At 48.6% G+C, this 17,387-nt stretch overlaps 1 protein-coding gene across 1 annotated transcript in view; it reads left to right on the forward strand.

Moving 5' to 3' along the window:
* The window catches only part of ME3 (malic enzyme 3), a 137,436-nt gene extending 121,026 nt beyond the window's left edge, over window positions 1-16,410 (forward strand). Inside the window, exons 8-14 of the mRNA XM_065640207.1 lie at window positions 10,571-10,668; window positions 11,472-11,585; window positions 12,232-12,337; window positions 13,401-13,543; window positions 14,679-14,852; window positions 15,273-15,371; window positions 16,208-16,410. Of these exons, the coding sequence (XP_065496279.1) occupies window positions 10,571-10,668; window positions 11,472-11,585; window positions 12,232-12,337; window positions 13,401-13,543; window positions 14,679-14,852; window positions 15,273-15,371; window positions 16,208-16,369 (896 nt within the window). The 3' untranslated portion in view covers window positions 16,370-16,410. The remainder of the gene's footprint in view (window positions 1-10,570; window positions 10,669-11,471; window positions 11,586-12,231; window positions 12,338-13,400; window positions 13,544-14,678; window positions 14,853-15,272; window positions 15,372-16,207) is intronic.
* Window positions 16,411-17,387: the final 977 nt, after the last annotated feature.

Consider the following 17,387-nt stretch of genomic DNA (forward strand, 5'->3'; position numbering starts at 1 on the left):
TCTGGCCATAGGTGATAGCTGAATGTCTCAGACACTTCCTGGAAATTACTCCCTTGAAGGGACAAACCACATCCAGGAGGATGCTGTAAAACAGCGGTGCCATAGAATGGACCTTATTTGCTTCTCCCCAGTTAGATGTGTGTCACGGTGCATGGGAGACGTCAAGTCCCCTGAGAATTCTCTGGAGTCGCACCTGTTAAAACAGTAGGATTTTACCTCCTACTAGTAAAACTCCCTTATATTCTCAAATAAAGCATCGATATGGCACTGGTTCCACAGAAGTAGGTAAGGAAGGAAATCCTGCTGTTCTTTTGCATGGACAAGTGATGTTTCAAGGGAAGCAAGCCACTGTTTCAGGCTTTTTATGTAGATGTCAGAAAGAAAAGGGGATTCCAAGCCAGTGTTGTAGTCAGGAATGAGTTTTGAGGACCTTTGGGAAGCTGAAGTAACTTGGATCTGCTCAATTAACTCTGTCTTGGAGTCATGTCAGAGATGAATGGAGTTGAATCTGGGAATGCATAGTGTGATCTACCCACCCTAATATACATGTACCCCTCTGTATCCTCAGATGATATGAGGAAGGTAGGACATGCCATTTTCTCACTACACCCTCCTGTTCTTTGGTTTTCCCTCAGGCTCCCTCTTTTCTAACATGCTGGTGTTTCGAGACTTGCTTACTTAAAAAAGTAGGCGAGTTCAACAGGAACTGTGTTTTAAATGATTAATTAGAATTATACAAAGCTTTGTTTAGGCAGGCCTGATTCATTTTACTCAAGTCAGGCAGGAGCAGACCTCCTGAAGCCTGAATTATCCCATCTTCTGAGCTGGCATTGTTTTAAGCATATTGATTGAAAAACACATCTTGGGCACAAAGAGTGCAAGTTAGATTAGGCCTCAGCTATGCTAATTTAAACTCATTACCCATCGGTTAGTGGGACTCTAAATGCAATGTGCCTAGCACACACACGCAGACGAGATGTGGGAAGAAAGTATAAATTGTTCCACTTAATCTCTTGTAGACCTCCGTCTTGCTGCCCCAGGGCTTACACAAACAGAAAGCAGTTTAAAATAATGCCAACTTTTTTTTTTTGTTACACAAATTACCGTATTGCCAAATCCATCCTAACCTGACAGATTTAAAATTACTCAGACCCCATCCAGTTGGAGCCAGCCTGCTGATGCTGAGTGGGATGCCTACCAGGGACCACAAACCCGGACGAGGTGATTGCTGTGATTCCAAAAGCCATTAGCCCAGGAGCTGGCAGGAGCCGGCTTGTGCCCACGCAAGGGAGCTCCGCATTTAGGGAAAGCTTCTCCTTCCTCTGTGGGGTGATGACATCCGTCCTTTCCCAGCTCCGGCCGGGTTCATGCAAGGGGCAACAGCTTCAATTTCAGCTCTACTGGAGAAAATGGATTGTCACTTCTCCCTTTTTCCCAGTGAAGTACCAGGGCGGGCGATGAAGCACGTATGATATTGGAGGGACACAAGAATGCTTTAGATCCTGCTTTTTCTCTTCCTGCTGCAAGTTTGCTCCACTTCATTGTGCATAAAAAGAAAACAAACAACTACAAGTCTTACAAAGGTGTTAAGTCTTGTGAATCCCTGAAACAGGCATCTCTGGCTTCATTCTTCATACAAGAAAATATATAAAATTATTGAATGAGTAAGTTTGGAAGAGACTTCTGGACATCACCCAATCCAACTCCTCACTCAATTGCAAGGTGACTTCAAATTTAGATCCAGTTTTGACGTTAAATCAGGTTCCTCAGAGTCTTATCCAGCCAAATGATTTTCAGTATCTACAAGGATGGATATTCACAACCTCTTTGTGCTACCTGTTCCAAGGTTTTTTTTGTTTTCCTTGTGCATTTTTTTTCCCTAATACCTATTTTCCCCAGATGCAACTTGTGTTCAGTGTCCTTCATCCTTCTGCTGTGCACTTCTGAGAGCAACCATAGAATCATAGAATAGTTTAGGTTGCAAGGGACCTTCAAAGCTCATCCTGTGCCACCCCTGCCATGAGCAGGGACATCTTCACCAGCTCAGGTTGCTCAGAGCCCCGTCCAGCCTGGCCTGGGATGTCTCCAGGGATGGGGCATCCACCACCTCTCTGGCCAACCTGGGACAGGGTTTCACCACCCTCAGGGTCAAAAATTTCTTCCTCATGTCTAACCTGAATCTGCCCTCCTTCTGTTTAAAACCATCACCCCTTGTCCTGTCACAATGAGCCCTGCTAAAAAGTCTGTCCCCATCTTTCTTACAGGCCCCTTTTAAGCACTGAAAGGCCACAATAAGGTCTTCCTGGAGCCTTCTCTTCTCCAGGCTGAACACCCCAACTCTCTCAGCCTGTCCTCCCAGCAGAGCTGTTCCAGCCTCGGATCATTTCTGTGGCTCCTCTGGCCCCTCTCCAACAGGTCCATGTCTGTCCTGCACTGAGGGCTCCAGAGCTGGACACAGGACTCCAGGTGGGGTCTCACCAGAGCGGAGCAGAGGGGCAGAATCACCTCCCTGACCTGCTGGCCACGCTCCTTCTGATGCAGCCCAAGATACAATTGGATTTCTGGGCTGCAAGCGCACATTGCCGGCTCATGTCCTTCACTACAGGGGTGCTCTCAATAAGGAACAATCTGGCTCCTTTACAAACACTCAACAAGTAGTTGCAGACAGAAATTAGATTCCCTCTTAGCCTTCTCCAACTTAATGAAACCTTGGTTTCTCAGTCCTTCTTGTATACTTTGGTCATGTTGATGGCCCTCCTTTGGGCTTGTTCCAGTTCATCAATATATTCCTTGTGTTGAGAGCCCCAAACTGGAGATGCTGATCTAGATATGACCTCAAAAGTGCTGACACAAAATTATCACTTTCCTTGACCTGTAGTCTAGACTTCTGTTGATACAGTCTAGCAGGCTGTTGGCCCTCTGTGGCACAAGGGCATATTGCTGGCCCATCTTCAACTTCTTGTCCACCATTACCCCCAAGTCATCTTCTACAAAGCTGCTTTTCAGCCTTTCGCCCCTACCATGTGCTGTTGCATGAAATTATTCCTTCTCCCCAGGTGCAGGACTCTGCACTTGCCTTTGCCGACCTTCATATGGTTTCCCTGAGCCCATTTCTCCAGCCTGCTAAAATCCCTATAAGTGACAGTCATTAATCATTATCCCAAATTTGTAATCATCCAACTGGCTAGAGTGCACTCAGTCTTATCATCCAGGCTGTTAATAGAACATAAATAGTACTGACCTCTTTGTACCACTTTGTACCACTGACCACAAGCCGTTCAGGTCAGCAGCCCAACCACTTTTTCAACTGATAGTCCACTTGTTCAGCCTGTATCTCTCCAGTTTGGCTCCAAGGATGCTTTGGGAGATTATTTCAAAGGCTTCATGCAGGTCAAAGCAAGCAACACCCACTGCCCTGATCCTATCCACATAGCCAGTTTTCTCATCGTAGAAGGCAGCCGCATTGGAGAGGGTTGATTTGCCTTGAGAAAGCCATGCTGTTCTCAATCAGCCTCATGTTCCTAGACATGAGGGAGGTGAAACCCTGGCCCAGGTTGCCCAGAGAGGTGGTGGATGACCCATCCCTGTAAACATCCCAGGCCTGGCTGGATGGAGCTCTGAGCAACCTGATCTGGGTGAAGATGTCCCTGCTCATGGCAGGGGTTGGATTGGATGAGCTTTGAAGGTCCCTTCCAAACCAAACTACTCTATGGCTCTACGCCTTCCAGGAAGCTTTGCTTTGTAATCCCTAGGTACAGCGGTAAGACCAAGTGAGCTGAAATTCCATGGACCTTTCATCTGGCTCTTCTTGAAGATGGGTGTGACATTTGTCTTTTTTCAGGAAATGGGAATCTCCCCAGTTACCAAAACCTTTCAAAGAATGACTTTGTAATGCCATTGGCCATGTACCTCAGCATCCTCAGATGCTTCTCATCAGATCTCATGGAAGTTTTCTGTTGAATTATCTCTACTAAATAGACGAGAATCCCTAGAAACACTGTATATTTGCACACCTAAGGTTCTTATCATGGGACTAGCGCTCTATGTGCAGGTACCTCACTGTCTTTGTGGTAAAAGCCTGTCTTATTCCAACACAGCCTTCAAAGATGTGCACCAAGGAACCAAAGAATCAGCAGGAGTTTGTGCCTGGGCTAAGCAGAAATAGATCGGACCCATCAACCTGTGATTGGGATTGGACTACTTCAGTTGAAGGAGGCTGAGGAGAGACCTTATCACTCTCTACAACTACCTGAAAGGAGGTTGTAGCATGGAGGGGGTTGGTCTCTTCTCCCAAGTAACAAGTGATAGGACAAGAGGAAATGGCCTCAAGTTGTGTCAGGGGAGGTTTAGATTAGATATTAGGAAAAATTTCTTCATGGGAAGGGTTGTGTCAGGCATTGGAACAGGCTGCCCAGGGAAGTGGTGGAGTTACCTGGGACAAGTTGTGCAGAGAGGCTTTGGGACTTTTATCCTTTGAGAAGCCCCTAAGCAATCAAATCTAATTTGGGAGCTAGCCCTGCTTTAAGCAGATACTAGGCTAGGTGACTTCCAGGCATCTCTTTCCAGCCTTATTTTTTTCTATGAAAAGTTCGTTCTCCTGGTTGATCAATGCGTTACCCTCCATGTTCATATATCAAACATGATTTATTCAGGCTCAGGTTGCTTACTCAGCACGGAACAGCAGAAGCTGTTCTGCAAGTTTAGTCAGAGTTGCAGAAAAATTAAGAAATCTCTAACATGTTATTTAATTAATTGTATCTGGTCAAAAGCCTTTCACACATATGAGCAGGACAGAGACAATAGTGCACAGAATCGTAAAGCCTGGATCTAGGCGTCTTTAGCAGTCTTTTAAAACTAGACCTATGTATGTGCAACATTGATAGCTTCTCAAAGAACCCCCAGTCTGAGTGTTTCGGATATATCTGTATCCATTTGAGACACTGTAAACAGATGGAATTCCTAAAATAGGCTGAACACCTACACCCTGCAAATGAGACTTCTTCAAGGCACTTCAAGATGGGAAACCCCAAATCACTAGTGACTTTGAAAACACTCAGCCTTTTGTATTTTCGTAGTCTCTCTACAACTAAAATAGTCTACAAGCAATGCACAGGGGTCATCACTTTCGCAGAACCTCTCTGAGTCTTTTCCCACTCGTTGGAGCAATGGTTCCCCTTCGCTGTTGGATATGTGACTGCTGATGAGCCTCAAAATATCTCTTGACCCGCCAGCCACCTTTTCCCATTATCCTAGCAGATAACCTTCCCATAACCTCTCCAGGAAATTTCAGGCAGCAGTCGCAGCCTCAGCTGAGGCTGGGAACAGGCTGACTCCAGCATCACAAATCTGAGCGGCTCCAAACATTTGGGCAAGTTAGAAATCAATTGTGCAAACGTGGCCTAATTTGCAGGCACGTTTCCCTGTGCTGCGTGAAAGCAGGCGAAGTGAGTTTTTGGCTCGGCATTAACTAATTTCAGCAGATTAAAATGGTACAGTATCTACTTTGTTGTTTCAGCTGGGGTGGAAAATGCATCATTAATTATCACAGGAAACTAAGAAGGAGGGGAAGCACAATAGGAAGGGAGCGCTGGCCGATGCGCTGCTGCAGAACAAAGCGGGCTGTGTCCTGCCAGGCAGCTCCCAGCACATGCTTTGCTTTCCCTGTGGGCATTTACCTGGCCTGAAGATAGATCTGGAGATGTTCTCAGTCCTGTCAGGGCTCACCACTACCAGCCGCTTTAGGACCTGCCCTGTCCTGCAGCAGAAGAGGCTCCTACATTTTGTCTTGGTGCTAATACATTAACTATTTAAGGGCCAGCTCGTAGACCTGTGTCTGAATCACATACAGACAGTGAAACAAGCCAGGTACTCCTGGATGTAAATGGGCCTCAGTGTCTTTGGCTTAGTGGTGCAGAGCCCTAAAGATCTGGCCCATATCTTGTGTTATTTTGGGGACTGTAACATTTGGTCCCCGTTCCTCTTCTGCTTTTCTTGTTCTCTGTTTCTCTTGTTCACTGGACACCTCTGCAAACTCCTCCTTTGCATTAAAGAACAGCGTACGTCACCTCTGTGTTAAGCCCTCTGTGATCTTTAAGTCCAGTCTAAGGAGGCAAAATGAACACAAGAGCAGGGCTGTGCTCTGACCTGGTTTAGCTCCTTAGTATAAAACAGCATCCACAGGGTCTCCAGTGCTGTGATGGGGATGGAGATGGGGATGGGGGTATGGATATGAGGATGGGGATGGCAGGGGGCTGGAGATGGGGTAGGGATGAGGATGAGGATGACGATGGGGATATAGGGATGGGGACGAGGTTGGGGATGGGGATGGGGATGGGGATGAGGATGGTGATGGGGATGAGGATGGGGATGGGGATGGGGATGGAGATGGGGATGAGGATGAGGATGAGGATGGGGATGGGGATGGGGACGGGGATGGGGATAAGGACAAGGATGGGGATGGAGACGAGGGTGGTGATGAGGATGGGGATGGGGACGAGGATGGAGATGAGGACGAGGATGGGGATGGGGATGCTGATGCTTTCTTGCCGGCAGCTGCCTGGTAGCCTCTGCCTTCGTGGATGAGGTTTGGGTCTGCCGCTGGGCGCAGCCCGTGTGCTGGCCAGGCCCTGCGGGGGCAGGAGAGAGGGCAGTGCTGCCCACCAGCGCTGCAGCGTGTTTTTAAGGCACTGCATTCTATAGTCCAAGCACTTTACAGCACAAAGATTAAAATCAGGCACCTAGACATGACCTACACTGGGCATCTACTTGAAGATGAGCTGTTGTCAGACAACTCTTCACCATAGCACCACCTCTTCTGGGTCACCAGTGTCTCTAAACCTGTTTGTGGAGAAAGCGAGCTCCTTTCCTGAGCATCAATGCTTTGCATTTTACCACTGTTCTCGTTGACTTGCTCTGCACCATTTCTAGGTTTATTTTCTTAACGTCTTACAGAGGCCCTTTGGGGGAAGGATAACAATAGCCTGCAGTATGTAGGTGAAGACCTTAAGCTGCAAACACTTCAGCAGCTTTTTGGTTCGGCTTTGTTGTGTTTTGCTTTAGATTATGTATTTGGAGTAGATCTGGACAGGCTCCACTCTGCTTTCCAGTAACAGGCGGAACTGCTGCAGGGAGTTAATGTGAACCAGGATTTGGAAAAGCCCTATGCTTCCTCTGCATCCATAAATTTAGATATATTTTCTTGGCTGCCTTGTGCTGAAGCTGTTAAACGGGTGTTTGCTGTTCCCTGCACCCTCATCTTGGCACAGTTTTGATGGGGCAAAGCGTAAGCAGATGGGACAAGGGTAAAAAATAAGAGATCAGGCTGAATTTGTCCATCTCTTCCACCAGTGTGGAAAACGGGGAATCTCCCACAGGGGCCTAGTATGAAGACTTGGGCAGCGCTGTGGCTGCATGCTCCCATGGCCGCTGCTCTCTGAAGGGTTCGGTGTGGTGGTGATGCTCTGCTCCGCTCAACCAGCAGCTGGGCCAGGTGACAGGGCAATGCCAGCCCTCAGCAGGGTCCTCGCTTTCGTCCCTGTCCCCTGCTTCACCCCTGGGTGCTCTCACACGTAGTGCAGCCTTGACATTGTCTCTGGGGAGCACTTTCTGCGTTGCGCTCGTGTCGGTGATGCCCGTAACTCCATGTGCAAAGCCGTTTGTCCCTCTGTCCGCTCTGCCAGCTCTGGAGGACAGACGGACAAGGTCTCTGGGCATGGGTGCCTCTGGGCTGGAACCTTTTCCGTCTGTGCAAGTCTCGAAGCTGTGGAGCAGATCCTTCCTCCCTGGTTTTGCTCCAGTGTAGCTCCACTGACATCTAATGGGGCTCAGTCTGAGTTACACTAGTGCAAGTGGAAAACCAGCCCCAGGGTGGGGTTTCTGTAATGTTTTACAATATTCCGAATGTGCCTGAGTGTCAGAGATTATTTCCTGTGGACATGGCCATTCTCCTGAGTGTACCTTGGTTTTAAATGCCTATTGTCCTTGCTGGTCCTGTTGCTCTGGACTCCCCGGAGAAGCTCCTGAGGTCTGCTTGCTATTCTATGGTATTACGTTGAGAGTTCACTTTGGGTCTTGAACAGACGGGATGATTTGTGAGCATTTACCTTTCTTCTCTCTGTGCCCCTCCATGTCTCACTTCAGATACAGACCAGCCAAGCTGGCTCTTGCTAATTACTTAAGGAAGTAGTTATCTGCAATAGCAGCATTCAGTCTGTTTGGAAAACAGACCAGTGTGTTGAAGGGTGGTATTTCTTTTTCTTGCCACAGGTCATGGTGAGGGTTCCCCCCACTGCATCTCATTTTGTGGTCTTTTTGGAACTGAAGCACAATGATTAGCCAGTTCCTTATATGAACCAGCTGTGAACTCTCCTCCATAGAAATGCTCTTATTGTTCCTTGCTCAGAAATTGTAATTATCAAAGAAAAAATACTGAGCCGAGGGCAAAGTACAGTAACTTTGTTACTTGAGTAATGGGGGTGAGATGCAGTTTGGGAGCCGTGGGGGGATTAGAAACACGTTGGAGTGAGAGGAGGAGGATTCGGAAGGGCAGAGCGGAGCAGAGTCCTGCTGCTGGCCAGGGCTGCAGCGCTGGCCGCGGTCAGGAACGGCACACCCGGTCCCACAGGTCTCTCTCTGCAGACCGAATCCACACACGCTTTCTTTCCGTACACCCCGCTTCCCAAATTCCTGCTAGTAACATCTTTTAAAAGACCAGGAGTCCCCCTGCTGAATGTCCCGCAAGCATTTTCTGTTTAAATCAGTTTGCAGATAGCAGCATTTGTCCCATCAGACTTCTGGGCAATCATAGGGTATAAAGCAATTTTGCCTGGGTCAGGACCAAGAGAAACAAGATATTTCTCCAGTTACATTTCTTTCTTTTAAATATATTCCAGGCATATGTTGCTGCTAATGCTGTGACCTGACGCTTACACTGTCGCACTGTAATTGTTCCACTTTATGATTTTTCCCTCTGATCAGTTCCCCACTCCCACCCACACGGGGATTTGGGGATTTCTGTGCAAAATAAGCCTGGGAGACAGTGTGTCAATGTTCATATTCTGCTGCATGCCACAAGGTTGGCATCGCTGCCAACTGTGGGACCCTGGTCTCTCCCCACTTCTTCGCAGTTCGGGCTGCCAGGGTGTGATCCCTTCCTCCAAACTTTAGGTGTCTGCAAGTGGAAGTGTCTACATGTATTCCGGTTATCTAGTCTCCCTTAAAAAACTGTGGTGGTAGTGACACTGTTGTGCTGCATTGCATTTGGCCCAGTTCAGGTGTCAGGCTTTGGCATGAGCAGGATCATACGTGTTCATTCAGAGGAGTCCCAGCCTTGGCATCTGGCACAGCAGCAAACCAAGCGGTCCTGCTGATTGAAGTCTTATACAGAGAACAGAGAACGAGCATGGGCTAGCTAAATGACACCCATAACAAAGCAAAATCTTAAAACATGGCAATTATCTGGTGTTCCTTTAAATTCCTTAGATGTCCATTATAATCCTCTGTAATTTTTCTAGTCCGATGGCATAGCATTTTGCCAGGTAAATATATTACTTTAAATACAGCTTTTAAAGGCAGAGATTTAGTGTGGAAGCGAGAGGAAATCACAGACATCCTTCAGCTGTCAGAGCTGACGTTAATACCGAAGCAGCAGAGTGCTCAGTGGCTGGTTCCCTCCCCATCAACTCCCTTTTAAACTGACTGAACTCAGGTGGTTTGGAACTGGAAATAAACTGAGCCAAACTGTTTCCTGAGCTAATGAAGGGAATTCATCCTTGGTGCTGAAGCAAGCACTTAAAGTGATTAATTGCAAGAAAGACACTTATAAAGCCACTAAACATTAGTTTAGTCCATTCTGTGTTTAAGACACGGATGCTTGCGATGCCCTCGTGAGTCAGAAATGCTGCTGCTGCTGTTCCGTACCGGTGCGCCTGCGTATGGGCACTGTGGCGCTAATATTTGCTGCAGGGAAGTGGCCACTGCCACCTCTGCTTAACCAGAATCACTTTAAGGTGGCACTAATTATTCATTTTGGGGGAGCTCAGTTCATCAGAGTTATGAAAGCAAAATTTTGGTGAGATAATGGTACTGAGAAGCGCTTCTGGTCTGGCCAATAATTTTTTTTTTTTTTTTTTTTTTTTTTTGCTAGAGTTGCTTGTATAGGTTCCCTGGGCAAAATAAGCCATGTCAATAAAAGTTACTTCTCTGCCAGAGTAACTGCGCTCCCACGAGGTTTTCTGCTCGCATGGAAATAATGAGAGAGTAAATCATTCCCCGGTGCCACAACATACCAGTAGATTTCTAGTCTAGCTGTGGCTTTTGCACTGAAGAAGAGGAGCAGGTAAAGCTGAATGTATTTTCTCGATCCGTGAGAGATGAGGCAGCACCATCTGCCGGTGTTGACGCTCAGGGTCCTGTGCTCAGGAGCTCCTCCGTCTTCTGTCGCAGCCCAGCTCATCGCATCATCACAGGAGCCAAGAGAATGGTCCCTACCCCAAGGTTTCTAAGAGCACATCAGTGGGGCAGACAATCCATTTGCCAGGATGTCCATCTGATGGTGCTTATGTCTTTTCAGGCACTGCGTCTGTTGCAGTCGCTGGCATCTTAGCAGCCTTAAGGATCACAAAGAACAAGCTCTCTGACCACAAGTTTGTTTTCCTGGGAGCTGGAGAGGTAGGAACGTTCTTCAGTTTGTTCCTAAGTATGATCTAAATTCAAATTTAGAGAGAGAAAAGCCAACCATGAAACTTCCTGCAAGGCTTGGCTTCATGAAGACAAAGCACAGAAGCAGGTTCCCTGTCACTGGGCAGGAGTGGGCCCCACAGGTGGATCTTGCTGCTGTGTAGAAGTTGCCAACAATCTTTCAGTGACCTTGGCCCATGAGCCCTGGGCAGACATCCTGGATGCTACAAGGCTGCCCATGTGTCGGTGGGGCTCTAGGTACCTTGAGGGAAGTCCCATATGAGGTGGAATGCTGCAGGAACATTAAAGAGGCAGGTTTGAGTCCTGAGGGCTGGTATTTGGGGTAAACCAGAGCCTCTTTCCCAATAGAGTCAAAAGGACTCAGACTCAAAGAACTGCAAGAACATAACTTTACTTTTTGGAGGCGGTCATATTGCCCCCATGGCAGAAGTCAGCCTGTAAGGTGCCATGCTCAAAGAGAGAGGGGGAAGAAAAGGTTTCTAAAGCCTGGGCTGTGGACTAAAGCTCCTCCTGTCTCCCATCCGTGGGGCTTTGGGAAGGTCTGTTACTCGCTGTTTGTCTACCACTCTACTGGACAATTGGGGTTTTACTTATTTATGGCAACACCCACAATGCTAAAGTCAGCCCCATGCCGTGACACTGGACAGCCCTGGAGCAGAAGGCCTCCCAGTTTTGTGCAGTGCTGGGGGATGAGCCAACACATCTCTCATCTAAAATCTTCCCCCCTCAAAGATGTTGATACCCCAGTGAAGCTTTTATATCATGTGTTCCAGGCTGCAGTCGGCATAGCTAATCTCATCCTCATGGCCATGGAAAAGGAAGGAACTTCACGAGAGGATGCCATCAAAAAAATTTGGATGGTGGACTCCAAGGGACTGGTTGTGAAGGTAACTTGTCTCCAGAGCTGAGCTCCTGCAAGGTAGAGGCCAGAGCAGGCAGGTGCCTTGGACCCTTGCTCAGCCCTGGAGCAAGGGCTGCAGTTTTATTGGTGTCAGCAGAGCTGTTCCTGCATTCAGAGGACGGGGTCTCATGGTGACAGCTGTGTACCAGCAGCACTGGCTGCCCTGAAGGTAACGCTTTGTGCTGGGCCTCTAAAGTGATAGGACACACAGCTGGCCACGGTCTCCAGCAGCGCTGGAGCTCTTGCATCTCATATGGGATATTACAACACCAACATTGTGCCCTCCCGGGTGATCCAGCTCTGCTCTGCACTCCCTGCGTCCTCAGAGCCTCTGCCCTTGTCCCTCCTCAGACTCGAGGAGACTCGTGCTACATGCACAATTCCTCTGCCCTGGCAGCCACATCCTTTCTCCACACAATCAATGTATTTTGGAGAGTGAGAGGAGCAGAGACCAGCCCCACCATGACGTTACACCAACAGCTCAATGCCTGACTGGCCGATGCTGAGGACCTGCTCTGAGAAACCTGGTTTAGGCCGAGGGCCAAGAGATGAAATGAACTGATGAGTTACTATGTTTATGTCTCCACCTTTTACCAACAGCCCAAAGTTTGACTCCTCCTTTTCCCTCACAGGGCAGGAGCGACCTGAACCATGAGAAAGAAATATTTGCCCAGGACCACCCCAGTGTGAACTCGCTGGAAGAGGTGGTGCAGAAAGTGAAGCCTACAGCAATTATAGGTGGAGTTCCCTTAGCACAACCCTTTCATGTCAATTCATTCTTAGGAGAGTTTCTGTCTTTCCTCCAGGGCCTGCTTTCGTTCTCCCAGTCAAAACGAAATGAGCTTTTTTTATCCCCATATTGCCGGTTGTATTTCACATCCTTTCCCCTTTGACCATGGGGCATCAGGTCCCCCTTTTTTGGAGCTGAAGGAGCTCCAGAGGGACATGGCTGCAGAGGGACGTGACATGGGAGGCAGGACCTGGGGCGCTCGGCAGCGAACAGGGCCCTGGCGTGGCAAGGGCAAGGATGACAACAGGCAGCTCAGGCAGGTCTTTGGGAGGAGAATCATAGAATAGTTTGTGTTGGAAGGGACCTTCAAAGCTCACCCAGTCCAACCCCTGCCATGAGCAGGGACATCTTCATTCAGCTCAGGTTGCTCAGAGCCCTGTCCAGCCTGGCCTGGGATGTCTCCAGGGATGGTTCATCCACCACCTCTCTGGGCAACTTGGGCCAGTGTTTCACTACCCTCAGCAGAAAAAAATTTGTCATGTCTATCCTGCATCTCCCCTGCTTTAGTTTAAAACCATCACCCCTTGTACTATCCCTACCTGCCCTTGAAAAAGTTGCTCTCCAGCTTTTTTGTCGGTCCCCTTTAGGTACTGAAAGGCTACAATAAGATCTCCCTGGTGCCTTCTCCATGCTGAGCAACCCCAACTCTCTCAGCCTGTCCTCACAACAGAGCTGTTCCAGCGCTCTGACCATTTTTGTGGCCTCCTCTGGACCTTCTCCAACAGGCCCATGTTGTACTGAGAAGTTCTGAGCCTTTGGAAGGCAAAGTGCCACAGCCAGACTGGCCTAAACACCCATCCCCACCCTGCCCAGAGGAGCAGAGGGCTTTATTTTGAGGCAGGTTTTTAATCTCCCCATAATATAAGAAAGAAACATTCCCACCTGCATCTCCAGAGATGGAGCCTGGTCCCTCCCACTGTTCATTTACCAACAGAGCCATTCAAGAGGGATCAGCCCAATGCACTGAAGTCAGTTGGAAAGCACCATCTCACTCTGCTCTTGTTGTTTCAGGTGTTGCAGCCGTTGCAGGAGCTTTCACAGAGAAGATTTTGAAGGACATGGCAGCTTTCAATGAGAGGCCCATCGTGTTTGCCCTGAGCAACCCCACGAGTAAAGCAGAGTGCACAGCGGAGCAGTGCTACCGCCTCACCGAGGTGCTGCAGCTCAGCGCGGGGACGGTGGGGCCATGCTGCACCAAGGGAACCACAGGGCTGCATGGTGGGCGGACAACTGACAGTGGGCATGAGTTGAAACAGAAGAGGTTCAGGCTGGTCATAAAGAAAAACTTGCACACTGTGAGGAGAGCCTGGAGGTAGAACAGAGGCCCAGGCTGCTCATGCAGTCTCTGCCCTTGCAGGTTTTCAAGACCAGGCTGGATAAAGCCCTGAGCAACCTGGTCTGATTTCATAGCTGAACTTGCTGTGAGCAAGGGTTTGGGTCCCTACCAGCCTGAATTACTCTGTGATCCTCTAAAAAAAGCACTTGCCTCCTTCTCCCACAGCCATCTGAGGTGTCCCGTCCTCCCACATTACTGTCCTCTGTGTTTTGCCACCCTAGTTGTTTGCCTAACATTTTCATCACCCAACGTGGGCTCAGTGTCACTGAAGAATTATGGTCATGTGGATTGATAGAATCATAGAATCATCCCAGTTGGAAGAGACCCTCAAGATCATCGAGTCAAACCATAACCTAACTCTAGCAATAAACCATGTCCCTAAGAACCTCATCTAAATGCCTTTTAAACAGCTTCCAGGGATGGTGACTCAGCCGCTTCCCTGAACAGCCTGTTCCACTGCTTCACAACCCTTTCCATTAAGAAATTTTTCCTCATATCCTATCTAGACATCCCCTGGCAAAACCTGAGGCCATTTCCTCTTCCTGATGTGGGGTGAGAGACGAGGCCTCGTCTCACTCTCCCCTTTGCCCTCCCCATCACCTGCTGCTGGCTAGAGCAGTCAGCCCCCAGACCTTTATCGCATGAGTCCCTCCTCACCCTCCATAGATGGTTGATGGAGAAGAAGAGAGACTCTTTCTCAGCAAGTTCTGAGCACTTGGGCAGTGCAAACACCCACTAGGTGCTCAGTGGCCCTGTCCATGGCCCTGTCTGTAGCTCTGGGGACAAAGCCCTCCAGAAGTATCAGCTGGAGATGGCTCTGGTGGAGATCCACTGGCTGGCTGGAGATTTGTCCACTTGGTCACCTGAGTCCCCTGAGCACGGATCATGGCGAGCAGCAGAAATGTAAGATGTATTTTCTGGATTTGGACACCTCTTTCTCTCTCTTTGATCAGGGCCGGGGAATATTTGCAAGCGGGAGTCCATTCCCACAGGTGACCCTGCCCAACGGACAGACCTTCTTCCCTGGCCAAGGAAACAACGCCTACGTCTTCCCAGGAGTGGCACTGGGAGTCATCACCTGCGGAGTGCGGCACATCTCTGATGATATCTTCCTCATCACAGCAGAGGTTTCCAGCTGGCATTTAACTAATATTTTTTAAAAATATAGTAAGAGGCACACGCACCTACTTTTAGGTGTTTTCAAGAACCTGGCCTGGGACAGTGCGTTGAGGGGAAACGGCACAACCTCAGCAAAAAGCCGCAGCATTTCCCAGTCTCAGAGAAAGCTCCCACTTCCATTGCCCCTACAGAGGCGCAGGAGCCATGACAGGGCTCTCCTCGTTCTCCACAACTGCTGCCCTGGCACAGCACTTCCACCATTTAAGTCTGTAATGAAATGTATACACGTTTTGAATAGTTCAGCAGTTTCTGTTAAAATTAGACCCAGCTCTGCCTCTGCTGAGATTTCATCCGCATATCATGTAATGCTGGTGAACGTGGTACGTGCTTGAAACCATCTCTACAAACTGCCTTTCCCTTCTTTCTAGTCTATTGCTGCCACAGTAACAGAGCAGAATCTTGCAGAAGGAAGACTCTATCCCCCTTTGGACAGAATCAGAGAGGTATCTCTCAAAATCGCTGTGAAAGTGAGTATTTCCCCTTTTATTTCCACTCTCCATAGCAGAGAGGGCAGCAATTGCCCTGGCATCATTTCTTGCTGTGTGTTTTTTAGTTCAACTTGTTCTACAGCCCAAAGCAATGATTCTCAGAAATCTTTCCAGCCAGAATTGCTGCTTTAATTTCTCCCGTCGTTAAAGCCCAAATCTGAAAAGTACCTCCTGATTCTGGGTGCCTCACAGTTCACAAAGCTCTGCGTTATTGCTCGGAGCTGTGAGTGCTCAGCACTTAAAAAATCAGGTTTAGGGTCAAATTCAAACATGATGCAAGTTGCCTAAAGATTTTAGGTTCCAAAACAGCAATTTGGAACCTTTCCTCCTGTATTTGGTAGGGGCCTAAAGTACCTAGATACTATTCCAGATCTGAGGTGGTTGTCTAATTGTGGGATTGGTGCCCTATATACATCAAATTTGTAATTCCCGTTCAGAGGACACGCACTGAGAATCACGTTGGCCTGCTGGGAGTTATGGATGGATGCAGACGAGCTCAGGGGTGTGAGCAGAGGTGGTTAAAGAGCTGCTCTCCTTCTTTAACTGCACATTCCAGCCATTCGGCCAGGGCAGGGCTGTGCATTTCTAAGCAACCAGTAATTGCAGGCAGCTTGCATTCCCTCACCCAAGGGATGAAGTGAAGCTGACTCAGGGGATTGCACAAAAGGGAAAAAAAAAGAAAAAAAAGGACACAATTTTGAGGCGGGGGGAGGAGAGGAAGAGGGAAAATACAGCCGGGGCCAAACTGCACTTGTTTTCAGCGTCGTAACATGCCAGTTTTATTTCATCGGCTCATTTTGCTTATCTTTTTGCAGATCGTTGACTGGGCCTACAAGCATGGTCTTGCTTCTTGGTACCCCGAGCCAGCAGACAAGGAAGCCTTTGTGAAACAGTTCGTTTACAATACTGATTACGATTCATTTCTAATTGATGATTACAGGTGGCCCCCCACAGCCATGCAAACACAAGGTGTGTAAGTTTTTGTGAGAACTGGTTTCTCATTTTTTTTCCATCAGTTCCCGTGGTTCATATAATTGCTGATGTAAATGCCCCCCGAGGCTTGCAGAATGATAAAAGTAAATGAATCCAACTAGTTTTTTTACTTGCTGCTGCTTTTTCTCTGTGGGAGCATTTCGGTAGGGAATAAAAGAGAGTCCAAGCTGGGCAGTCAGTGCTCCAAGGAGCCATAGATGATGGCTGCAGCCCGTCCCAGTCAATCAGCACTGGATGTTCACAGAATCACAGAATGGTTAGGGTTGGAAGGGACCTCTGGAGATCATCCAGTCCAACCCTCCTGCTAAAGCAGGGTCACCAGAGCAGATCACACAGGAATGTGTCCAGGTGGGTTTGAATGTCTCCAGAGAAGGAAACTCCACAACCTCTCTGGGCAGCCTGTTCCAGGGCTCTGGCACCTCAGAGTAAAGAAGTTTCTCCTCATGTTCAGATGGAACCTCCTATGCTTCAGTTTGTGCTCTTTGCCCCTCGTCCTGTCATTGGGCACCACTGAAAGGAGTCTGGTTCTGTCCTCTTGACACCCACGCTTGACACCATGTTACTGCTGCATAACAAACTGCCTGTCTCTCAGCTCAGCTCCTGAGCCACCTCAGAAGCCAAGAGTCCCATTCCCAGTGGGAATGCCTGCGGGACGTTCAGAGCCCCACTTCCATGGTAGCAGCTGCGTGCATGATCATCCCTCACACACGACAGCCCCGCTGTGCCCGTGTCTCTCAGGTTGTGATGGGAAGCGTGTGCATTGCCCTGGCAGAGGTGAACACTTGGGTAGCACTACCCCAAAACCTCCCTCAGCCCCATGGGCACAACAGACTCATAGAACCATAGAATCATAGAATGTCCTGAGCTGGAAGGGACCCACAGGGATCATCGAGTTCCTGCACAGGACAACCCCACAGTTCACACCGTGTGTCTGAGGCCGTTGTCCAGTCTCTTCTTGAACACGGTCAGGCCTGGGGCCGGGACACCTCCCTGGGGAGCCTG

This window comes from Caloenas nicobarica, chromosome 1 (assembly GCF_036013445.1).
Source record: "Caloenas nicobarica isolate bCalNic1 chromosome 1, bCalNic1.hap1, whole genome shotgun sequence".
NCBI classification, from domain to species: Eukaryota; Metazoa; Chordata; class Aves; order Columbiformes; family Columbidae; genus Caloenas; species Caloenas nicobarica.